The sequence below is a fragment of the Dermacentor andersoni genome, chromosome 6 (genome assembly GCF_023375885.2).
Source record: "Dermacentor andersoni chromosome 6, qqDerAnde1_hic_scaffold, whole genome shotgun sequence".
Taxonomy (NCBI): Eukaryota; Metazoa; Arthropoda; class Arachnida; order Ixodida; family Ixodidae; genus Dermacentor; species Dermacentor andersoni.
Genome location: NC_092819.1, coordinates 104,716,774 through 104,743,119, shown reverse-complemented (window position 1 = coordinate 104,743,119; position 26,346 = coordinate 104,716,774). Strand labels below are relative to the sequence as shown.

The 26,346-nt window shown below is 43.4% G+C and overlaps 1 protein-coding gene across 1 annotated transcript in view; it reads left to right on the top strand.

The window, feature by feature from the left end:
- Window positions 1–22,091, top strand: part of LOC126522249 (uncharacterized) — a 39,239-nt gene extending 17,148 nt beyond the window's left edge. Inside the window, exons 2-6 of the mRNA XM_055066356.1 lie at window positions 6,076–6,227; window positions 8,184–8,263; window positions 8,390–8,443; window positions 13,634–13,714; window positions 21,766–22,091. Coding sequence (XP_054922331.1) covers window positions 6,076–6,227; window positions 8,184–8,263; window positions 8,390–8,443; window positions 13,634–13,714; window positions 21,766–21,929 — 531 coding nt within the window. The 3' untranslated portion in view covers window positions 21,930–22,091. The remainder of the gene's footprint in view (window positions 1–6,075; window positions 6,228–8,183; window positions 8,264–8,389; window positions 8,444–13,633; window positions 13,715–21,765) is intronic.
- Window positions 22,092–26,346: the final 4,255 nt, after the last annotated feature.

The following is a 26,346-nucleotide window of genomic DNA, read 5'->3' as shown; positions in this document are numbered from 1 at the left end:
CCGCGTGCGGATGAAGGTGTGATACATAGCGTTTTTCTTTTTGATGCGTTCGTACAAATCTTTGTCGACCCAAGGTTTGCGCGCCTTTTTATGCTTCTTTCCAGAAGCAGCTGGCTGAAGTGGAAAAGCCAAATCATAGCACGCAAGCACATTTCGTTGAAATAGAGCAAACGCTCTGTTCACATCTGTTTCATTATAGATTTCTTGCCAGTCTACGCACTGGAGGAGACATCGGAATTGCTCTAGAGTATTTGATCTGATTATTCTGCGGAATCGCGTTTTGCAGTCAATGTTTTGTTTGTCAGGGTCTTTAGGTATAAGACAAAACACAGGTAAATGGTCACTTACATCTGATATTAGTACTCCCGACTTGACATCACATTCATTTAAGTTCGAAACGCATATGTCTAACAATGTAGCACTATTGATTGTTACCCTTGTTGGTGCAGTAATGTAATTACTGCAGCCGTAACAAGAGAACAATGTTTTGAGTTCTAGCGACCATGCGCTATCAGTGAACATGTTGATATTCACATCCCCCATAATTACACAAGTCTCACTAGTTGATCGGGTCAAAAGCAGTAGCCTTTCCATAAAACTACAAAATGTGGCCTTGTCTCCAGTTGGGGGCCTATATACGACACTTACAATAGTTTTATTTAGGTGCACGGTCAAGCATTCCACATCATTAGTAATAACAGAAAATTCATCAATGACAACTAACTTCAACGGTTCTTTAACATAAACTGCTACCCCTCCACCGGCTTTATTTTCTCTTCTTACATGATGCGAGCTATACCCTGAAAACTGTGGAACAGGATCATTTGCAGTTAACCATGTTTCCGTGAAAAGCACAACATCAAATTTTTCGGTTTTTAATTGTATTAACTCATTAATTTCATCCAGCTTATTTCTCATGCTTCTTGTATTAATATGTATACAGGATAACGTCTGAACCTGATAACCTGAACAACATGGTCCATAAATTTCCCTACAAACGAAGTGAGGGAGATTGGTCGCATGTTGTTCAAGCCGGGTACATTGCCTGGCTTTGGAATAAAGACTACGTCCACCTGTTTCTACGTCTTTCGAAGTTCTGCTTTCTCCCACACTTGGTTCGCGTATTTGGTTAGGGCGATGATGGACTAATCATCTAGATTCCCGAGAGCTGTGTTCGTTATCCCGTCAGGATCGGGGCCGATCTCTTTCTGAGGTTGTTAAGCTCTGCTCTAACCTGTGTCGTGATGATGGCGGCATCAGGATCTGGGTTGGGAGGTCCCTCGTAGTCCTTAAAGATCTGGCTCTTTGCTTTTCCAAGCTATGTCTCTTAGAGCTCCCTAATGAGCTCGTCATCTGTACCTACGAAACCATCCCTCGCTCTCACCTGGTTTACACTAGCTTGCATTTTTTATTTGCGACGGTCGATGAAATGTCTGAGAAGGCTCCAGGTTTTGGAGAGACTCATATTGGCTTCCATCTCGTCACACTTGCTGTACCAGTTCTGCTCGTTGAGCTTAATCGCATATGTTCCGATTTCTTTGTTGGGTCTGACTAGTTCGCACCTGATATTCCTCTTCCATCTTTGTGCCTGGAGTATTTTTTGCAGGTTACTCTTTCTGCTCCACATGTTCAGCAGTTTGCTGTCTAGAGCTGGGGCTGTGTTCTCATCCTCTACGGTTCTAGTCGCTTGCCCAATGTGTGTTTTAAGGAGGTGTGTCCACTCGTCAATATTGTTGATATCGCCCGGCAGTGAGGCCTCCTTTCTTATCTCTCTGAATTTATCCCACTCCGTTAATTTCGGCTGTTTGATAAGGCGAGTCTTGACACCTTTTCCTAGCTTGAGCGAAATAATAAACTGCCCGCTGCCTAGATTTTGTCCTGTGCTTCTGCACGTTACTGTTCCTTCCATATGGCTTATCGTGAGGTCGGGTGCAGTGTCCGTCGTTATACATGTTGCCTGTGCGCGTAGGGACACATGGGTCAGTATGTAGAGTAAGCCCTAGCATTTGTATATCCTCGCAAATGCGTCTACCTTTGGGGTCTCTGTATGTATATCCCCATTCCTCGTGAGCCGCGTTGAAGCCTCCCATCATCATCAGAGGTCTCCCATCTGCGGCTTTGTGTGCTTTGCGGAATAAAGTAATGAATTTCATTTTCTTCTTCCTTGGTGTGCTGTACACGTTCAGCAGGAATATGCTATCTGTATTTTTCTTTCCTGTGATAATCTCAACGAGAACAGCCTCTGCCTCGCTCAGGGAGATATCATGGACTATGGTTGCAATGTTTCGTTTTACTAAGGTGGCGATTCAGCATTTATCCCCCTTGCTGCTGTCAAAGCTTTTGCAACCCAATAATCTAACAGAGGCCTTACCCGTTTCCTGCATGTCAATGGCTACGGGTGCTTCCTGTTGTACCTCGAGGTATTGTTGCAGCAACGCTCGTTTCCTCTGGTATCCCCTACGATTCCACTGCCAGAATATCGAGGCATTTTTCTTACCCGAACGTTTAGCCATTTGTATTAGGAATCGCTTCTATTGCCCCCGATTTTCTCGCCCAGACTAGCTATCGTCGTGCCTAAGCTATCCATCGACGCGCATAGGGCGTCTATCGTGCAAGACTGTTGGTGCACTTGTGCCTGTAGTAGCGCAATTGCTACTCGATTCTGCAGCTGTCCTGCTTCCATGGTTTCGTTCTCCTTGTCCATTTTCGTCAGCCACGTATCAATTTTCTTTTGCCAGTTCGCCAGCGGGTCGGTCTCCCTGCCTTGCGTTTGGAAGGACGTTGTCTCGTAAAATCAACATTCATATCATCTTCCTCCTGTCCAGATGTAGCTCACACAGGAGCACGAGGAGTGAATTGGGTGTACCATATTTTGGGAGCCTCTACGGGGCCCTTCTCTGTTTTTAGCGCGATCAGCTGATTTTCGGTTTCTCTCTGCAAACATTCTAACCTCATGTTTGCTTTCTTCTGCTGCTCTATTTCTTTCCTACGTAAGCTAATCTCATCTTTCTCAGCCTGGGAGCCCTTGCTGCCAGAGCTTACCAACTGGGTCTTCTTTCTCTTTTCCGCCCCACGAGCCCTTGGGGTCCCTGGACGGTAGGCTGGGTCCCCGGCCCTGGTTAGCGGGTCCACGGCCCTGGTCAGCAGGCCCCTTGGCTGGAGTCTGCTGGCGGCGCCCTCCGGACCACGAACTGGACCTCTTTCCGGGTCTTGAACTGGATCTCGCTATCGACTGCTGCCCCGCTTGGTCTCTGGTAGCATCCCTTGCTCTGCCTCGGTGCTCCTCTGTAGGTACCGAGGTGGTGGCCTGGGGCTTACTTTGAGTCGGTGTTTGCGCCTGGAGCGTCTCTTGTTCCATTTTCTTCTCCCAGAAATTTTTCTTGATGATGTACGTGAGATGGCGGAGTGGAGCTGCAAACCCGGAACCAAGATCACAGCTGCGAGCCTCGATGCTTTCTATGAAAGAAAGCCCACTTCCTAGGCAACAAAAAGTGCCTGGAGATATATCGCATGCCGTACATCATCAAGAAAAAACTACCCACCCAGAACCTTGTGCGTATGTAGCGTAAGACGAATGCAATAGCTCATACCCTCCTAAACAATGGCTCATACCCCCGTAAGCACAGGCTCATACTCACGTAACGCAAAGGCTACAAGCGCAGAGTGAAGCTAACAGTGTATGCATTCATTAAAATCACCCATACAAGACACAGAACAGCATACGTTACAATAAATAAGCTCAAAATGAGCATCCGAGCCATCAATAAATGATTGAATACCCACTCCCCTCAGCAAATGTAGTGGTGGTTTTGCAACAACTTCGCTGGACATCCAGGGTGATAAGGACCGATAAGAGTTGACAATGATCAGAAAATGTTCGATAACGTTGATAACGACCGATGATGGTTTATGAGGATTTACATTGTTCGGATCAGATTTTGTAACATTTATAATGACACCCGGCTGCGTGGCATAACGGCCAAGTAGCACAATACTTACACATACTTAGACAACTCCCAGATGATTTTCTGCGCGATATTTTTTATCGTAGCTTCGGGCTGCCTTTCAGGCGTGTAATATAGCATCGTTTCAGCTTTTACATATAGCACTATCATGTGCACAATATATTCTGCACGGTATATTGCCTGATCTTTATAAGCTTCCAACGGAAATGTTCATAGTAGCCTTGTGGAGAATGCAAGTTTTCTTGCTACCAGTCTAGAAGTGTTACAAAAAACGTGATGCGTTGTGTCCGAAGAAAATCAACTGTATTCTAACAGCCACTAGGATAAGCCTTCAGTATTTTCGGCTTTGCATCATTAAATACTCAATACTAATTAAATAGCAGTTATAATCAATACCTTAGGTAATGCCAATGGGCAATTTGCTAGTAGCATAATCAGCTATGTCTATTGAGAGGGCTTTGAAAAATACGCGGACACCTAAGTACTTCTTAGAAGTTGTAAATGCGAAAGCATTACTGTACAGTCCAACGTCGTTGAGCGGTTGTTCGAGTTTTGCGCTGGGAGTAACGTTTTGGTGTGGGTTATTTCTTTAATTTTTAATCTTTCTACGTACACAGCGCACTGCGTGGTCGAGTACCTTATTCATATCGAATTCTAACACAGGGCAGCTAAGCCCAGTGGGGGTGAGAGAGAGTTACAGAACACGCGCTATGCCTTCTAAACAGCAGGGCTGTGCACTCTGCTTTGTCACATCATGCTAGTTGTAGCGAAATTTCCATTGCCAAGCACGGCATGACAAAATCGGTGAAGTCAAAATTTAGGTCCAAGTAGCACGATGTCATCAAGCAGAGGGCACAGTCCTCCTATCAAGGAGTAGCTAGTTTAGTCCGTAGTAGTTATCACGAATATAATACGTGCTTGCGTAACTTATTTACATAGCAGCCAAAACAGACATAGCCGCGTCTTCAAGCACAAGAGAAATACTTCATAGCACAATTATTAAAAAAAATACTTCTGTAAAACGGAGGCAAAAGGATACGCTGCATCAACAATATATGAAAATAGCGTATGGAAGTCTCTTTGAACACAAATGTCTTTCATTTGTGAAATATTCTGAATGAAATATGACTGCGAAGATACAATTGGTTCTGTATTGAGATCTAACATGCGAGTTTTCCATGAACTATGCAGCACCACAAGTAACAGCATGTCAAAAAGGCACCTCTTCACATTTAGGTGGCATAAGATATCGCGTCCTGTGAGGGTTTGCACCAAAATCCTTTTTTTAATGTTCTTTGGGGAACTCCCCAAAACAAGATGGCGTCCTTGCAGTCAATAAAGCAGTGTTCTATAGTTTCTGGTACATTACGAAGGCGACAGTTAGTCGAAGACACAAAAATGACTGTCCTACTTATCCAGGCTTTCACAAGTAGCATTTCAGTGTGCACTTTGTGGAAGAATGTTTTGGAGTGTGGAGAAACAGGCATTTTACGGACTCGTGCTACCACGTCATGTCCAGCTAAGCCGGTGTACAGCGATCAGTATAACGGAGGTTTAAAGAGCATATCAATTACATCTTCGTAATGAATACCATGAAAGAAAAAAGTAGGGCTGGTTTAGCCCAGTTGGTAAGACGCTCTGCCACTGAGCGTTGGGTCGTAGGTTCGAAACTCGCTACCGCCAGCGTTTTTCCTTTCAAATTGATTCTATGTTAATGCAATGATTTTGTTTATAGCGACTACCGAGGCGAAGTTAGAACTCAAGTCCGAGAGGACAAGGAACGCGAGGGGGACACAGGCTTCCGAGAGCGACTGTGACGCGCCCAGCGCCGATGCCTTCTCGCCTCACGCAACACCTGTTGCGGGAGCGTGGTAGCAAGTCTTCCAAGCAAGTCTCCCCTCGAGGCGCTCACATGACGCGACGTCACAGCAAATGGGAACTTAGGTGCCGTTTCGCTGGTGCAGACGCCATTTTTGTTCACTCAATGAGTAATTTGATGCTTTCGCATCAATGAAGGAAAGTCGCTCATTTTTGATGCATTGTATTATTTATTGACTTGTGCCAATATTTTTGACAATTGCCTTATGAATTACGTTATTATAATTTCCAGCTCATCAATACCACATCGAGCATATACGTGTACGCAAGTACTTATGCGACATATATGTACGACAACCCTGTGACGTGTATGTTTTACAGGAAGAAAGATCTCAGTGATACGCACTTCGAATTTCGGCTTCGTTACAGAGCTGACTGGCGAACGTGAGTGAAATAAGGTTGTATTTGTGTTGTTCCACAGTCACAGAATTCTATACTTGAGTACTTTGTTCTTTTGTTTGTAGCGAGTGTTCGCATACCTAAAAGAAATCGTGTGCCTTTTGGCAGATAATTTTGCCAAACCCTGGACTAAATTCTTCATGCGTAAAAAAGATGAGCGGATAATAAATTGTAGCATTCATAAACTTTTTAAAGGTAATTTTAAATATGTTTTCCACTGGTGTAACGTAATTAGAATAAAATTTTATCTAAAGGGTGAAGAACCTCAAAAGAAAAAGGGACTTGACATACTTTTCTTTTTTAAACACACGCCCAACTCCAAATAAAATAGAGAGCAAGCACAGACTAACTAGCTTAATTTGCGAGAATTTATTTATTTATTTATTTATTTATTTATTTATTTATCTACTTGTTTACTTTTACAATACTGAAGGCTTCATTTGCCCAGGCTAAAGGCAAAATACACTCTCTTCCAGGTGATCTTAGATGCGTTACATGGCTATAATCGCAGAGAATGCTTGTTACTGACTTATTTCATCATCGCTCCCACCGCCCCCACATGTATCGTTATGTGCCGTTTTTGATAGTGTTCCTGCTGCTAAGTTGTAGCATCCTTTACTTGTTTACCATTTTTCTGCCACGTATTGTGTATATAACTTCCACTACGCCCCCCTCACTCAAAGTCCATCGGGCGCTGTAAGGTGCGTTAAAAATAAATAGAAAGATTTTCGAAGCTCGTTCATTTGATATCCATGTCAACGGAGCTTCTAGAAAACAAAATCAGAAGTCACGTGACGCTCTTCACAGCTTGTTTTACCAGCTTTAGAAATCGACAGTTTGCTACTGGATGCCCTTTTGTTTTAATGCGTGTCATCAAAGCCGTCAATAGCTGTGCTTTACATGACCTGCTCAGGGCAATACTACAATGTTCATAACAGTATATTATTTCGCTAATGTATCACGCGGGAAAGTCATCTTTCTTTCATATGTCAAAGCTCTTCAAGAAGCCTCTTCAGTTATTTTCGGTTGGTGCAAAATTATAACATTTCGCCGTTATCTTGAACTACCTAGAACACCTTACGCAAAGGCATCTTTAGTTTCGATGAATTTTACTGACGTTAGGATTAAAATAAGTGGTGCGTGAATTTAATTATTTGCCACTAGAATTAAATGTGTGGCAACTGGATTAAATTGACTGGAGCGTGGACTAGAATAATTGGCGCTTGGATGCATGTGTGCGGGAAAACGTAGGTTTTTTTCCGAAGAAGCCGATGACAGTTTTCAATGTGATGTTGTGTAGGTTGTATGCCTGATTCCAAAGATTGTAAGCAGTGTTTGCTTCACTTTGCTGAGTGCTGGTAGTCCGTGCCTTTCGAAGCTATGAGCCGTTGTATTTTTTGCTTGCTTAGGGTGTTATGAGTGCTTACGCGGTTGGGTATGAGTGATTAATGATTGTTTTTGTGTGTGGACACGAAAATTTTATGGTACCCTAGCCATGTAATATATTTAATAGGTAAATCTACACCACTTTCAGTACTGCGGTATAAAATTTTATGCTTCTACTCTGCTGTTAATACTACTGTCTTGATGAGTTTTATACTCGTCACTAAACCTAACGTCTTTTCATAATGCTTCAGTTCCACGAATCGAAATTTATTATTTCCCTTTATTACTGGAACTTATTGGAGTTATTCTTTAAAAACATTTTCTTAAACAAAACCAATTGCGTCTCGTATACTTAAACTATATTAGGCATAAATATGAGCGTGTAAAAAATTGCCAGATATCTCAATTCTCACTCTTTTTCTCACGACTAAGCGCCACATAGTGGTGATGTAGCTTTCTTGAATCAGTTTTAGATGCCTCTTTGGAGAGTTTGTAAACAAGAGTGGTAACTAAGACACGTCCTTGGTTGGTAACGAAGGCGTAATATGATTTCAGATTTGACTATTCTGTTCACGCGAAACTGGGGGACGATCCTGAAGTAGGTGGCCCCTACATGGAACCGAATTTTTGGCCAGGTAAGTTGAGAAGTTTAGTGTAGAGGCACGTTCACAAGTGATTGAGTGTTCGTATTGTGCCAACTATTTTTCTAGAAAAGGTTGGTCACACTGTAATTTAGAAATTTTGTTTAACTGCCATTTCAGATGATGCAAATTTTACTACTAGACAAAAAGAAAATAGCGTTTCCGGGGGTATAGGTGAGTGTGAATATTGTTCCAAAGATGCCTTTAGATAGAAATCCTTATATCATATAAAACTTTCTATATCATCGTTCTGCAGACATGTCTGAAAAGCTGGTGCTTTGGCGCCTTGAAAATTAACAATCTGTTGAAGATGCCAATTGACGGCAGTTCGAAATCACATGGTTGCAACCATGGGTAGCACTTGCTGCTTTATATCATTTCACATGCGGCAAAAATATTGGGCTGTGCGTTTAAGTGTAGTTCAGATAGACTAATGTCTTCGTTATAGTAAACTCTAAGCCGTTTGTTGAGAGCCTTACTTCGTTGACAGCAAGGAAGCGTTGTCGAACAGCAAGGGAGCTGGATAAATGCATTTTGAGAGGAAGTCGCATAATCTGGTGGTTGCATGACAGCGTTTGATTCAGACTAAAAGACGTGAATAACCTCTTCAGTGCATTCATTCCAGAAACAAGCTTCAAGACTTTTAATGTTTTCTCGTGCCTCGTACAACAAATCTGGACACCACTGTACTCTAATTTGATTTGTTGCCAGCTTCGGTAATTTGTGTCTTGAACGTGGAGCATATATTGCTAACTTTTTCCCCCCATCCCCCTTTCATTTTCGTCGCCTGAGGTAATTTAGACAATGTCTACGTCCCTGACAAAAACAGACATATCAAAGCGCGCGTCAGCAACCTCGTATAACTCGGGCTGGTTCTACAGGTACATACCAAGAATCTCCCGTACCCGAGAAGTATCTTTCGCGAGCTAGTACTGGTGCCCACGTGGCAGTATCTGTTTTGTCGCCGTCTTTCGCGCCAATAAGTGCATTCGCTTTCGTGCCCGTTTTTACATATCTAGACATTCTCGTTCTTTGAAACGAAGTGACAGAACACAGTATGTACAGATCAGAATCTCGCCACAATTCTCGATGGCATCGCAGACTTGTCACACATGGCTGTGAATTGTACTTTTCTCAGGCTTTTTTTGATCATTCACTTGGGTGCTTATTTCGCTGCTGTCCTAGGACTTTTTGTTTGCGACGTAAAACGATAATTTCTGGAAGAGGGTATTGACCCGCGTCCTTGTTCATCTTTCTCTAATGACCGCTTATTACCGGCTATCAAATGTTAAACCTTATCGCTCAGCGCAGGACGCGTCCGCAGGTACTGGAAAGTTTTACTGGATACCTGATTGTATGCGCGATGCGAATTGTGCATACTCGCGGAGAACTTTCTGTGGCTATGAAGGGAAAGCTACAGCGGCACGGCTTCGGCACATGTGTTACCGCTCCAAGTAGTCCACCAGCGTTTAACAGTGCTTTGGGCTGCTCGAAACAGACGCGTAATCGACGAAGCTTCCACGTGCGACGATTTCGTGTTTGGCTAAGCGCGGAAGGGAAAAGCCGCAAAATAAGTAAACTGTCACATTCAGTGGTGTGTTTTGTCCTATTTAGCTCTTCCTGATAAGATGTTCATGTTTTATATTCCCCAGCTTAAACGAACGTGGAATAAAACACAGGACTCTTTTCAGATGCGCCCTCACTTGTGCGCGCTTTGCCTCCGTCGGTTTCCCTTCACTGCCACAGAAAGTCCGCGAGTATTCGCAACGCCCGTAAAGCCCCTTAAACTTCGTAAAGTACTGCCACGCCTTGAAAAACGCACTGGCCGAGGCCGAGCGCGCGAGGACCTAATGGCATCGTGAGGCCAATAGCGTGATGCTATTGGCCTAATAGCATCACGTGGGCCCTCGCGCCATGCATCAGCGCCATTTTTCTTCGAGAAACGTCTACGGACTGGCGAGGAGCGCATGTTGGCGCCGTTGCTACGCTCGAGCAGTGTAGGCGGCGCCATGGTCGAAGAGGGAGCGTAAAAGAGAGGAGAAACGAGGAGGAGTGAAGGCGGAGGAGGAGAGTAACGCTACTTTACGAAGTTTAAGGGGTTTTAAACAGCCGTAGACTGCCGCGCCGCGTCGCGGTGCACGAGGGCAACTACACGAGCAGGATTAGTACACGAGAACGTGGTATGGCCAAGTTTTCTCATGGTTATTCCGAGCTGTGCCTACACCTGCCATACAGGCACAGGCTTTTGTTTGCCTCTGTCGCTCTTGCGATGGTGAACAACAACAATAGCAAGCTCACGCGATGCGTTTCCCAGTGTATAACCCGAATTTCCCACAACAAGATAAATCCTCGTTTCGGCAAAATCTGCCGAGAAACAATGGGTGGTGAGGCTATGTATAGACAGGGTCGCTACCCCACCGATGAAAATAATTATGTGCAATTACAGAAAGTGCCAGCGGACACTTTCTTTAATAATAAGAAAGCGCGAACTGGACAGAGAATATAAAGAGGCACTTGCGCGTATGGGCTATGTCTACACTTGCTTTATCTTTTTTTTTATGAGCGCACCAGTTTCAGGATATTCAGCAGTCATATTAGGCAAATATAAATTTTGTGGTATGATTATTACTCTTTTGTGTGTGTATGATCAACGCGTTGAAGTTTACTCGGCATATGAAACACCTCATAAATTACGATGAAAACATGTTTTTCCTAGTAACCTTGCAAGATCTCGAAGCAATATTTCAAAAACACGCAGCAATGTGTCTTCAAGTACATTTCGGTATAATTATTAATATTATTCACATCGCATGTGCATTGCAAATACATTTCCCCGGAGGGAAATGTGCAAAAATAAAGTATGTGAGATATTCATAGTTCAGATATTGAAGATTACTACGAACAACGGCGAATGAATTTTTTTACCTGCGAATGTAATGTTCATAAAGTCGAGCATATGTAAGGGTTTGAAGAACTGCTTCATGCACAAAAAAGGCCACAAATAGCTGGGAGATAAAATAAGATAGAAAAGGGAGAACTTGTCGCACATTGCAGCTGACAGCTTTTTACCTTTTTTATGTTCGAGTGCTAAAGCATCCGGTAGGTCACGTACTTGGCCGCTTCCATCTCTCCTCTTAAAAATTTCCCGTGGCACTGTCATGTACGCCAGTGGAACAAGCTATATAATGCTACAGCAAATGCACTAGCTAGGATTTAATTTGTCCTTATTCATCTCTAATTAGCTATAGAATCGCAGTTCCGCTTACATGCGGCTCAATATGACACGTAATAAAAGGGACGTGGTGCCTCAAAGCTGTGACAACGTGATGCACTACACGTTTGCCTGCCCTTCGCTTCGCTCGCGATCTTTCTCCGGGCAGCCATCTTGATTTACCACGCGCGCCACCTCCAGGTCGCGGGCATCGCGAATAGTACTTTCGGGAAGACACGCGGGCACAGTGACTACTCTGGCACATACAACGTCCGGTGGGGTACTTCTATCGCCATCTTCACTCCCGAAAATCTTTGGCTCAACAGGCACGTCTGCATGCCGCTGAAGTCGTTCGGAATAAAGAGACGATCAGGTTTGTTTCGGAGCGCAGCGTGACATCCGTAGCGGCTCTACAGGGCGTGGCGAATAAGCTTGTGTGCGATGCCAATTTAGCGAATCAACCAAGAACGCGCCGACATCCATGAGAACAAAAACGCGAGTTTTAAAAACAACAAGCAGATTCTCACAAAGGGCAGCCGATGTTCTCGATGTTTGAAGCAGGATCTCGTGGTGACTAACAGTGAAGGACCAGAAAGATGCAAAAAAATGTTCGCGTGGCATTTCCCCTCCATGTCTGCCTCGGACATTATGAAGGAACATATGTGACTCCTGCACCTGTTCGTCTTTTATCTGAATAATCGAGCATCGTGGTATTACTGCAAGCTTCAGTGCGAGCGATGCAGGCACGGCGTCATGAAATGACTGCACGTTCTTCGTTGGTCGGCGAAAGTTAGCGCACCCCATATTACTACCGCTACATCATGCACCCTGAGCCTCTAGTTTGTGCAAGACGAAACAGCTACTGTAGAGTTTTTTGGAGGACAGAAGACGCAGAAGGCGAGGAGAAGAGTCCACGTGTTCACGTTCGCGGGAAAGATTGATCCACGTGTTCACGTTCGCGGGAAAGATTGATCTATATGAGGCTATATCAAAAGATCTGAAAACGTACAGAAGAATGTTACGTAGAAGTAAAACGAACACAAACAACCACCTTCATGCAACTCATGAATCATGGTGGAGGGGTCCAAAGTGCAATTATGCCTTCTGTGAGAGTAGTACTAAACATTCTATATCAAAATCCTTGCTAATCTTGTTATTTTTTGCTTTTTCGCCTGAAAGAACAGCCGTGTCGTGTGCAAAATGTCGGCGCCCACACCATTCCAGTAGCCTAGTAATGTGGCCGCTGCTTTCCTCTCACAAAGGGAAAATAACGGACTGACAATTTGGAGGTAAACAGCTGCTAAATACTAGATCGTATCAGCGTTAAAGACTTCTCACGTTCCATGTGGCTCTTGTTGGTACACTGGACAGTCACACAGGACAGTGAGACTGCAAGTGGCCGGCAATACGCAAATTCAATAGACAATGCTGGTGGACGCGTGTAATACCGTTCTACTGTGGAGAGGTATTGCATTTTTGTGTAGCGAGTGACAGGCCTTTCAAAGTTCATCCAGGGAACAAAATACTGTACGCATCACAAATTGATTACGAGAAATTTTGATCTGGGAGGCCCTTTACGCAAGCACTGAACTGCTTGAAACGCCCATTGAAAATAGTTCGACCTCTCTCGCTGCATTTACGCAACATAAATGCCAGATTTTTATTTTGATATTTCAATTGACCGGACAAAATGATCTTTCGCGATATGTTTTAAAGAGAAGCTTTCTCTGCAAACCCTTCCGGACATATTCCTGGCCATGGGTGCTGAGAGCTTGTTCTAGTTTGCCTAATAGGTCGTGTTCATAAAAAAAAATTATTTGATCCCGAAACTTGATCCCACAACGAGCTCGCATAGAACCTCGCTCCCCTGCACAGAATTCCGATGCTCTAAATTATAGGCCAAAATGGCTCTAATTCTTCTATCGCGCCACCGCCAGGTAACGCTTTGAGTGGAGCACCTTGTGTGCGACGCGCCAATGAACAAGTTCAGCGCGCCGGCCTGTTTCTTTCGCGCCAGGGAAGCAGTAACTAAACAAGCAACATCATACTGTTCTTTAACCACGTCGTAAAACCTTCGCTTCATATGTATTCCTAGATGTGCGTTATGCCTGCATAACTTGTTTTAACTATTGCCACACATTCCATTTGTTCAGAAGAATCGGAGCCTGCCAGAAAGACGTTGGTCGCCTACATCCGTGAACAGCATTGCGGTGTGTTTACGTTGCCGCGAAAAGGTAATTTCCAAGAATAATCAAAGGCTTTAAATATTTGAATTTTATTGCCAAGTGTAGAGTTTATGTCAAGATTTCTTATACTTACCACGCAGAGTGCCATTATTGCAGTTAGTGAATATCTGCTGTTATCATTAACCCTTCTTTGGTTTAGGAAAAATTACCTATATTTGATTTCCGACAAAGCTTTCTGTTACTCAATACGCGCTACATATAAGTGTCTTTCCGAGCAAGAAAGAACCCCGCGAATGCACGCAACATTGCCGCGCGACTGGGCTCTAGAGACACATGTAGCACGTATTGACCAACAGAATGCTGTATCGGGACATTTTCAGGTGAGTCTACAATTTCCTCACTGGCATTTCATCAAATTATAATATTCGAGAAGTCAATTAATTAATACTAATTATGTAAATAGACGGAATGCAAGAAAAAAGAAATCTGAGTGCCTCCAAGCGATGGCAAACGACATTACCTTGGTTCTCTGTAGCTATGTGGTATTTGCATATATTAAAATCTTGGTGCATGATAGTTGAGACACGCTGTAAAACTGTTTTATTAGTTTTCTGCGTCAAATGATGAAAACGAAAAACGTAGAAATATTCATTAAGAATTTTTTTGGTGTTAAAAAAATGTTAAAAGATTTTGCAGGGTCACTTTGACGCATTCATTCGCTGCGCTTTGCTGTTACCAACAATACACAGGTTTAGTTGAACGTGATTAACAAGCCTGCGTACATTGCGAAGCTGCGGGATAGAAGTTCGCATGCCCAGAACGGAACGATCTACTTCACGGGTGCGTGCCTAACGCTCTACTTCTTGCAAGATGCTTTCCCGAGACCTCGAACTAACGAGAGTGCATGATGGTGACAATGGTGTCCAACTCGAACAGCAACAGCAAACTCGGTGCAAATCACTTCTACCTTATATTGAAAGGCGATGTTGTCATGCTAGCGAAGGTTTACATAAAAGGCAAGGAAACACGACAGCAGTTGCGGGCAAACGAGATAAATTTAGGTTCAATGTACGGTACGGTAAGTTTCTCCTATTTCTGAAGAACAAATAGCCTGCAAATGTGTCAAGCGGACACTTACGTAGAGCGTGCAGAAGCAGAGCGGCAACAAAGCGCACCGTCGGTTCTAGGCGACACTATGGAAGCGGTCACGCGTCAAATGAACACTTCTGTGCCCAACGCGGTGTTTGAGGCTACGGCATTCTTCGAGGTCGCGGATTTGGTCCCGACCGCGGCAGCCGCATTTCAACAGGGGCGAAATGCGGGTGTCGAAATTAATCCAGAGTCCGACACTACGGTATGCCTCATACAATCTTAACAGAACAACAATCAGATGGGCGTTTTTCGCTTGTCCTCTAGCGCAATTTCATCTGTACATGCTTTTGCTCCCATTGAATGGGGCTCTCGATAAACTCCCATTTAGGTGGGCATTCCTTCGGCGTAGAGCGGGAGTACCGTAATATGCGCGCTTCACCCCCATTTGACTGGGAGGTTATGCAGGCCACGATAGGATTTATATGAAGGAATTGAAGGCATTTCGTTTTAGCGGCAAGCACGTAGTGAAATGCTTGGCGGCGCGGGTCGCGCTTACGAAGCGCGAGACGGAACATCGCAGGCTGAAATGTCGGAAGTCGGCGATCGGTCAATGCTCAAGGGAGCTCGGTCGTCCGTGGAGCTTCCACCCGAGCAGGCGGAGCGCCTGCTCAGAACGATCGCCAGCGTGCAACCCTTTGGCCTGCGGTACTTCATCTGCCACTGTGTTGGCGTGGCGTCCCGCCACGAAACATTTCGCCGCGTGCTCACCACACCTGGCCCAATCGATGGTACAGGGCCATCGCTGAATTGACGAAGTCACGCGCACACGTGGCTTAATGGCGAACGGACCCGTCGCCACACTTCTTCGAATTTTTTCCTTTCACTGATCACAGACTTTGCAAACCTTGTGCTGTCGTGCAGTCGTCCTCGCGAAAATTCTAGTTATCGGCAATGCCTCCGAGGCCAGCAAACGCCTTCGAGAGCACTTCCTACTCGCTGAAAGGAAACATACATGAGACACACGCACTGAAAGAGAAGAAACTTTATTATGGACACAAAATGCTACAAATATATGTTCACTTTCTGGTAAAAAAAGAAAAAAGCGTTTTGTTCCCCCAGTAAAAAAAACAACAAATTGGATTAAGAAAAAAACACTGTAAACTGTAAACATGCCTGTCACTAGTATTCTACATTTCCTCACACAATGAAATTAGTAAATGAAAGAAAAGCTAATTTAAGAAATCTTATCTCGTCCCAATTCAACTAAAAATACAGACCCACGTTTTTGAACTGTTACTTTGTACAGAGATTCCACACTTTTGCGCAGACTATATATTGAGCTTGCAAGACTAAGCCAACCAATATTAACAGTGGATTGTATAATGAGGCCCATCTGTGGTATTTCGCATAAACTAGAATAAATTAGTGATGATAAATACGGAAATACTAAATTGAGAAATCGGGACTCAACAAACAAAGGAGCTCAATAATTTGGTCTGGTTATTGTACTGCATTTCGGAGGAAGCTATCAAAAATATATTATAGTATTTTAAGAGCCAAAACCACCGTCTATGTACGAGGCATGCAGCAGCGAGGAACTCTGGATTAATTTGGACAACCTGGGGTTCTTGAACATGCTCCTCAATCAAAGTAAACGGGTGTTTTTACATTTCGCTCTCATCCAAATGCAGCCGCCATGGCCGGGATCTTTGGCCCTTTGGTTTATGGCTAGGCTTGTGAAAGTTCGCAACAGTGTGCCCCATATACATTTATATTATAATAGTGCATGAATTGTGTTCTGCATTCATACTTTAGCATGGCTACCACGCTTAGTTGAACAACGTGCAAGCAATAACTTTTCATTGTACCCAGTGCAAAATATCCAGCCAGTAATGTAACATGTTGCAAATGGAACCACAAATCAGCGCCATCCCTCATCGTATAAAATGGCAGCAGCTTTAGACGGAATCAGTCATGGTTTCTTATGTCCAAGTGACTTCTGAGAAATCAAATTATCCTTCTCACAGTGGCCTCCCATCATGCGATTCCCCGAGCTGAGGTCATCTGAGATTGTATTTAATTGCGCTTCACATACCATATCGCCCTTATTTAAGGATCACATCCCATTGCATTCACCATCCAGATATAAAATACGCGTTTACGTCCAGTTGCAAAGCAGCAGCACACTTTCGGAGGAAAAAGCCCAACTATTCTTTAGAGTCGAGATGCATACTCAAAACAATACTATCCAATTGCCGACAGGACTGCTAGAGTAGCAACCAGGACAGTCTGAACCGACATAAAGGAACAAAACTGTGTGAGCTTCCAATTATTGTTCTCTCCGAGCAGCTTTCTTTTGCACTTATAACATGAGGATCAAGATAAGGTAACTGGAAAGCAAATCTGCATTTCATTCAAGTCAATAAAATACTGTTCATAGTACCTTGCAGGGTGCACACTACATTGCCTTTCTTCGAATGGGAATTAGTTACCTTGACATGGGTTGCCGACTATATTGGTGTATTGCTGATCGAGAGTGGCCAAACGGAGAACGTATTTCTGAGGCTAGAACAAGTCTTTCCACAAGCAGACGTGTCAGGTTGAACAAGGAGTGTCTCAGGCTGGAGTCATTTGGTTCTCTTGTAAAGATTTTGCTGCAGCTTGAGACGTGCTTGGTGGGACAACTCTTCATGACTAATGTCACCATTTTTCTCTTTACTCTCATCTTATTCAGCCGACTGCTGCACATAGAAGCTGATTTTTCCATGGCTGTGTCTACAAGTGCGAAAATTTGTTTTCAATGAATGCCAGAGTTGGTACCTTTCTTCAGAATCCAATAAGGAAAGACGCAAAAATTATACTAACAGACTGTCTTTTCCAACATGTAAGCATGAAACGGGGGAAAACAAGCTCCCTAAGGATGCGGAGTGCCATTTCTTCATTTCACACCAAGCTTGGGGACAGCAGGATTCCTTCCGAAAATTCAGAAAAAAAAATCGGCCATTTGGTTATTCATACTTAAGGTCGGAACAGCGCCAAGAACACTCACACAGTAAGGGCTTATAGAACAACGACAAATAGTGCTGCCTGACAAACTGATCAAATTTTACAACAGACGAACAGTTAAGTACTCTGGAACGCTTCCTAAAGGCCATAAAGAAAATCTAAGAGTTACGGAGCGGTTACACGCAATAATGTATTTGCATAGAAAATGCACATGGGGCAGTATTTTTTACGCGTTCGAAAAGCCGACGTTTGGTTTCGCCTCACAACATTGGCCTAGATTGGCCGACGCCGCGATATCGGCGCTGGTCGTCGGTTCGCAGACATTTATACCTTTTCCTTATCATGTAACAAAACAGGTGCTACACAAAGACATCTTTCCTTCAATTTGGTAATTCTGTGGGCTTTGATTACTGCTCGGGTCAGGTGGTTTCTGTTCTTGCCGATATTTGAGTACGGTAATGTACAATAGGCGGGACAATGTGCGGCCACACGGACTGGACAAGCGCCACTGACAAATGTGAACCTTCATTGGAAAATTTCGGCACAGGAGGGCAATGCGCGCATGTGCCCAAACGCCCCAGAACCAGCAACCAGAAGACCAGGCTCAAGAAACAGAAATAAGGCAAAAAGAGCTAATAACGTGTGCACATTCAATACATGAAACATTATAATTGGGAAGCATGTGTACGCTGTGAGCTGCGAACAACAGGTATAAGATTCATAAAAACATAACAGAAGTAGAAGAACCAGCTTATCTGTGGCTACCCATGGATCGTGGTTTGTTTTAAAGTGCCACCAACTCACGCTAACGCAGATATAAAGTTCAGTATTTTCAATTAAAACGTCTTCCAAAATCTCACGTCCTGATTTTGTTTTCGAAGGCCGACAACTTGCGCATTCTTCAACCAGGGATAGGAGCCGCAATTTTTGCAGTGCAAAGCAAGATTCTACCCTTCTCCTGATTTTAAACATCTAGAGTGCTGCCATAGCCTGTCGTTCAGGCAGTGACAAGTGTGTCCAAAGTAAATACGACCGCAGCTTAAAGTAATTCTGTACACGACACAAGTAGTGCTTGGCACATACTGACACTAAGGTTTCGTCGTACAGTACTTCCTTACTTGACTAGCCGTGATGCGTTTGCACAGTTCTGCCAACTTGCACGCCGCAGAAAATCCATATCCGTTCCATACTTCCCTGTGACTTTCCTTGAATTGTGTGAGACATTATGCACTTAAGGCGCAACCTCGAACAAACCCTTCTTCTACACGCTGCCAACAACGCCTACCGCAGGGTTCTTGCGCAGCTTGTTAAGCAGTTTTTCCGACAGCTTGAAGGAGCGGAAAGGGGAAGCCAGCCTTCTGCAACCTTGCTACTTGGTGACTGAAGCTTTTCGTTATCCTGTGTGGGCAGGCCTTCGAATGAGCCGACCTGAAACATGATTTTGTGATTCCCCTTTTAATCAGTTTCGGATGTGAGGAATTGAAGGGTAGAATGGCTTTCTTGGTGGTACTGGAACCACCGGTACTCACCTTCTCCGGCCGCCGAGGGTCGGGTGATGGCGTATCCGGTAATCTTAACCCAAGCAGAACAACTGTTGCCGCCAAGCAGTACGCTAACTACATATACTTGCTTAAATACATAACACAACCATCTCCATTTCTCTGTCTGGCAGTTCGGGCGGCGTAGACTCGCAGTGCCGTTGGAAGCTCACGACACGCTTTAATAACCCAAACGTAGATATTTATCGACAGCAGATCTAAGTCTGCACGTTGGTGCAGGCTCACCAAGCTAAGCGTCTTCGCACCGCAATTGCAGACTGCGTGCACAATCAGCTGAATGAACGCGAAGAGACAGAGGCTAGCACCGAGCGTACCGGCAAATCTGCAGCGTCCTCTTTGTAAGCGACCTGCTGCACACAATCGTACGAGGTAGTGAATTGGCGTCACGTAAGCTGCAGCTTGCAGACACCGTGAAGAATGAATCGCCGCCGGTTCTCAGTAAAATGATCACTTTACAAACACGCACATACGCGCATCGCAATAAACCATCAAGACTCGGCACATTTTAAGGCCGTGGGTGGCGAGGATTAGTTCACACCGAACTTCTCTGGCAGTGGCTTGCGCTTCGGGGAACATGTCACACGCTCCAAGTCATCCAATCAACAGACCTCAGAGACGTGAGAAAGTCCCTCACCATCTAAAACCATGATGTTTAAGTTCCCTGGCAGCACTCTAGGCGCTAAACTCGACTTTGGTACGACAAAGCTCTCACAACACAGTGGTCGTGCAAAATACTTCTGGACTGCCAACTGTTGCACTGAGGCCTTCAATAACTCGTATCAGCGTGTCCGCTCACATAGAACAGATACGCACTCGTAGAACGAGGAATCGTCGTTGAAGATCACTTACCGTGGAATCTTGAGGGTTCAACACTGCGAGAGACACCAATAACGGTAGAATAATATACCATTGCTGGTAATGGTTGCCGCTTGGTCGCTTTCAGCGCGCGCGTGGGTGCTCCGAAGACCTGCGCTCCCCCGCACGTACTTTCGGCTTTCGGCATGCCCTGCAGCGCCGAGGCACAGCCACTCCGAACAGAAGAACAGCGCAACACATCCAGCGGAATATTTCGAATATGAGTGCAGAAATAATTCTACTGATAATCTCACTCGGGCTGACAGCCATGTTGAGCACGGCTGAGTTATACTTTTCGCTGTTTGGCTCGTGTCAGCTATGGGCGTATTTTAACACTCCCTATCTACCCTACGCCACAGTTACGTTATGAAAACCCCCCTTTTACAAACGCAATGCCCCTTAATGTTCCGCCAGGAAGAGGTCGGGGGTAAAATAATGGTTCTAGCTTATTTTTCTTCTCGTAGGAGTATTATTTTAAGGTGGGAGGGGAGGGGGGTATGTCAGCTATTAAAATGCCTCTTGGGCTAATTTTTGTTTACAGTGTAATCCGACAGTTGTTTTGGGATGCACGTCCCCATAATTAAAGTTTAATAGTCCTACCACGATTCGATGTGCCATGTGAGGCAATGAACGTGCTGAACCCTCTCGACGGTTATGAAATATGGCACACAACAACGGCTCAAGCAAACACATCCTACCGTGTGTCCACATCACTGCTAATTATAGTCAGTCAAAGCGAACAGCACAGAAAGCTTCGCTTACATCGATTCCCACAGTGCGTGGGATCCGCATAATTTTTTTCTCCTCTAAAAAAGAAGTGGTAGTTTAGCCAAATGTACTTTCACATTGATCAACGCTTCAGTGCGCGTCACGAGACATCGTGCTCAGAGCTCCCGATTAGTTTCTCTTGAGTTGAAGTTTTATATCTAAAGGTATAAGCAAGTTATCATTTTTATTTTTATTTTTGGCTCAATCAAACTGTGAATACTGCTGTCGCGTACCGCACTAAATGTTTCCCATCATCCGAGAACTATTGCCAGCCGGTCACCACGTCTAAATATTTGTTAATGGTAATGGTGGGTGTATCGTGGCACATCATACAACATTGCCATGAATTTGGCGCTATTATAGTGTGGCTAATATTGTGAAGCAATGGTATTTATTTCTGCACTTCGTGTGAGTAGTCAATATAGAAAGTTGAAGTGATTTTTACGGTGGCGATATGTGCAGACGTAAAGGCATACGTGTAAATCCTGATGTCGTTTTTCTAAGAGTCGCATGATTATGCTCTTTCGTACTGATCCGATGATTATTAGTCGTTACAAAAAAAAAAGAAAGAAAGGAAAGCTGATAATACGTTGTCCATATGGTTTCCTTGGGCATGCTGGTGTTCTTGGCATTTGGTGTTGAAGACTTCTGTCGCCAGAACGTATGCTAGCAGAGGAATTGCATTACTGTGTTGCCTTGTGAATGAGATTTTCTGCAATGCATGGAAGCAAATGGTCGCAGCTGCACGTAACATCTCGCGGTATTGTAGTGGCAGAAATCAAAGGATGTTCAAAAGCAACATGCTGGTTTCCCCAACAGGAAAAAATCACTGCGAGCTTCACCTGTGGGAAGAGGCCATTATTAAAGATGGCCTATATCATCACGTCGACTTTACTTGCCTGAAGTACTTCCAGGCACGGTGCGGGTATCGCTGGCCAACGGTGATCACTTACACCCTCACTTGCCACAACTCAGAAAAGTGACGCCCTAAATTGTTTTTTTTACGGGCGATGCTTTTTTGCAGATGAGTTGAGGGTATTCGACATCTTATATGCATCTTCTTTTCGCTAGACTGCAAGTTTTGTGCTTTTAACCATATGTACAAAACGTTTGAGTAATAAAGTTTTGAGGCACTTGCCAATAAATTTTTGGTAATATGAATTTTGTCTATCTTCCCAATGACGCCACCATCATGTGATTCCTTTATACTGGCACGTAACCGTAAGTATAAAAAACGTTCGACTTTCGCGTTTAAACATTGACAAACTGTGCGGGTGTGTGCATATGTCCGCCACTTGCGTAGATGGTCTACGTAGCCTTTCAGGCATGTCCAGTTTTATAAGTGCGACACTTACATGAACACACCATGCGAATCTGCGCCGTTACCATTAACATTGCAAGAAAAAAATTAAACACTGAGGAAGCAAAAGGAAAAGCACAAAACAGCAATTTTCCCTAGAACTAAGCATTCAGAACGTGATTTTCAAGGGATTCTACAAAATTAAGATGACGAAAACGTACTCCATTCCATTCTTCTAGAGTTCTGTAAAAAATAAAACAATGTATACTTCAAGCGGTATGTTCTGGCAGGCTAAGACCAATCGGGGTTTAAGACTAAAGAAGGTGAGAATCACGGGTTTTTTCTCGATTCAGGAAAAGTGGGGTATGGGCCAGGATCTTAAGTTTACGCTCTCTGAATTAGTAAATTTTTTAAGTCGTACAGTGTAAAAAATTTCCCTAATTTTACGGTCACACCTGCCGTAAAAATTACGTAGACCGTTCAGTTTCATGAAAAACGGCGGAATTCTACGTAAAAAAACGGACGTGAGCTCTGTTTTTGAAATACGGAGAGCCATCCGTAATTTCATGTGGAGAGCAACTGAGCATGTTAAGAGCGAAAAATCAACGTGAGGCTTATAGCGCGTGAAAAAGACAAGGACGAAAGTGAGAAGTGACATACACAGGCGTTAACTTTCAACAATCTTTATTTCGAGCAAGGGACCCATACATATATACAACTTTCCCGTACATCACACATGTGCTGTTTGCAAAAAAAAAAAAAAAAAAAACCTTACACACTATGGCGCATGTAGGATAAGTCTTTGTGGGAAAGGGCAATCGATGGTTTAGACACACCGTTATCCCCAAGCCTATCAATCATTTCTGCTTCTATAATTTCGCGTGTTATCCTACCTCGGGCTCTTCCCACAATGGAGCAGTCTCTGTATGCTGGAGTACACGTCGAGTGGTCACCATCACCCACCCCGCTTTTCGGCTACTTGGTGCAGTGGTCGCCGGGAAAAACGAATTCTCCTTTCTTGTGTATTTATATAGGAGCACACGAGCTAAAGCTTCCTCTTAACTAACCAAACAAATAGGTAACTGCTAAGCTAACACAGTCAACCAACCAATTACCAATATGATTACGAAACTCATAAGCATATTAGTAGTTATCGCTAAATTACCAAATTACTGATTTATTGCTGAACTTATTACCAGCTATTTACTAAACGAAGCTAACCAACTGATTACCTAACCAAACAAATAGGCAATTGCTAAGCTCATTATAAAACTAATACCGCTTTAACTTCAATAAAATGCAACGCATGAACTACAGTAAAAAAATCAACTCAACCATAAACTGATTAAATAATAATAACTAAGTTATAGATCAAGTAAACTAACTAAATAACGTAACTAACAAAATTAATTACATAATGAGACTAACAAAGCTAACGAACTGATTACTTCAGTTATCTAATTAATCACCTACTAACTATAATAACTAACCAAATATAATTAGCTTTCTAAATAATAAACTAATAACTAGCACACTCTTCTAGCTAACCAGATATAACTGACTTATCCAACTAACTAACTAGGCATAGTGAAAATAGAGGCCGCTGAATGGCGGATTGTTAGATGGATGGATGGATGCTATGAGCGCCCCCTTTGGAACGCAGCAGTGGGTTGCGCCATGAAGCTCTCGTTATTATATTGACTAATGGCCAACCTATGTTAAAAAAAAAAGAAATGAAAAAAAAAAACACAATGAGTTCTCATAACCAAAATTTCTGAACCCCTATTGTGAACTTTGTTTTTGTGCGCCTCCGTTTGTCGTTTCCTTACTTCCACCAATATTCCAATTGCCTCTTACTTATCTCCCTGTTGCGGACATGTTTACTTTCCCCGTGCTCTCGCTGAACCGAAGGGCTTCAAGGAGGTAAGAGTCGCCGAAATCGACCGCTGGGTAGATATATATCTTCACTTTCTAATAAGGCATGCTCCGTCGTTTCGCTACGTTTACGGCAGCAGGCACATGCTTCTTCTTCCTTCTTATATCTGGCTTTACAGGTGCATGTTCTGAGGCATCCTGATCTCACTTCGAAATGTAATGAGCTTCCCTTTGAGTTATCATAAATTGTTTCTTTGCTGATTTTGTTTTTTCCTCTTAAGTAGTTACTCATGGCAGGTTTCTTTTCCATCGCCACCATTCATGAGACTATCTCGGTCTCTCTCACTTTCCGCTTTACGTTCTTTGTTGCCATGTTGCTCACCATACAGGCCATATACTTCTGGTAAACTTCTTAGTTCTTTTCCTCCACGGCGAACCAATGTTTTCCAGGTACAAATACTTCAACACTCTCCCAGCCCATTTACTTTTTTCCAAATTCCCCTGTCGTTCTTCATATTCAATTTTTCTGTGAGCGTCACTCGCTTCAAAATTTTTCTATCCCATAAAAGTATTTGTTCAAACGTTGTCACAAAAATTAAAGCCCTCCCTTATGTAATGCCTGCGGGCCGTTAAGGTGAAAATAAATGAAATATCACCCTGCACAGTTTCATTTGTAATCGACCCGTGAGCGCCCAATGCGATGGGTCTCATTGACCTTCGGTTGCCATTGAGTGCTCATTGTACTCCTGATTTCAAGTTCCCTGTTCCGTGTACCCATGTTCACCTACTTACGCCAACGCCTCTGGTGCCACCTTCTGTCCCTAAATGAAATTTTCCGGAAGTTTCATAAAGAGATGAAAAATGTTGAAGGACCGTAGTCTTAGGTTGACTGAATGGATCCTGAATAACGCAATACTATTCCAGTTTAACCCGAATGAAGGTGTTTTAAGGTAGTTACTTCGTTTCAGGGGACGCATCTTTAAGCTTACAGTGTAGTAAACATAGTTTTCTAATAAGCAACAGAAGCTGTGTTGGTAAGATGGCTATTCCAGCTTAGGTTGTAACTATAATTCCGAGATACGTTTACTCGTTGATTTTGGTCAGAGAGTCTAGGCCAATAGAGTAGAAAAAAAAAACTTCAGAGGTATATTTTTTGTTTGTTATGTGTACGAGCACATATTTATCCGAGTTGTCTTTCATTACGCATTTCGTGCTTCATTAAAGAGTGCTGTTCGAAGCTACATTAGTGCTCGTTAATTATTAGATTTTCTAATGTCATTAAAAATTATGCAGTTGTTGGCGAACAGGGGAATATTAATGGGGACATCTAATGCGTTAGCTATGTCATTAAGAAAGCTAAGAAAACGTAGTGGGCCGAACACGCTACCTTGAGGTACTCTGGAGGTCACTGGAAGATCAGACTGCCCCCATGAATTAAAGCGGAGGGTTTCGACCCGTTATATAATTTTTAAAAAATCTATTTCAATTATGGGGTGTTACGTGGCAAAACCACGATCTGCTTATGAGGCACGCCGTAGTGAGGGATTGCAGAGTAGTTTGGACCATCTCGATTTCTTTAACCTGCAAATCAGAAACAAAGGATAGCAGGAAGCTACGAAGAACAAGGAATTGTAAAATTAATTTGTCGTGAGGAACTACATCGAAAGGATTTATAAAATGCACAAATATTACGCCTACTCGGCTAGCCTTGTACAAAATTTAAGCAAAATAGTGAAGGACTGCGCTTGACTGGGTGACCGTCGAGAATTAATGTCTGGAACCATGTTCGAAAAGTGATAGAACGTTAATCTAGTTGAAGAAGCCGGCCTTGCAGTCAGCTACAATGTCATTAGTTAATCTAGAGGAGGATAGGATGGAAAATATGACGAAATTTGAAGCCAACTGGAAAAGAGTAAATCAAAATGTCAAGAGCATCTTTGGTTATCAGTTACACTCAGTGGAAAAAAGAAATTGGCTGGGTGTTACGGGTTCATGGACCGGAAATAATTGCAGAGATAAGAGTAATGAGTTAGTGGAATGCATAGATGCTGATATTAATGGTTTCGGGAATGATGCCGAAATTATCTTCATAGGTGACATGAATGCCCACATAAAGGCTTTAGATGACTATACCTACAACAACGGGAAGTGAATGCTAGATCTTTGTGAGCAGCGTAACCTCGTTATCGTAAATATAGGGCCCAAGTGGTCACGTGAGAAGGTCA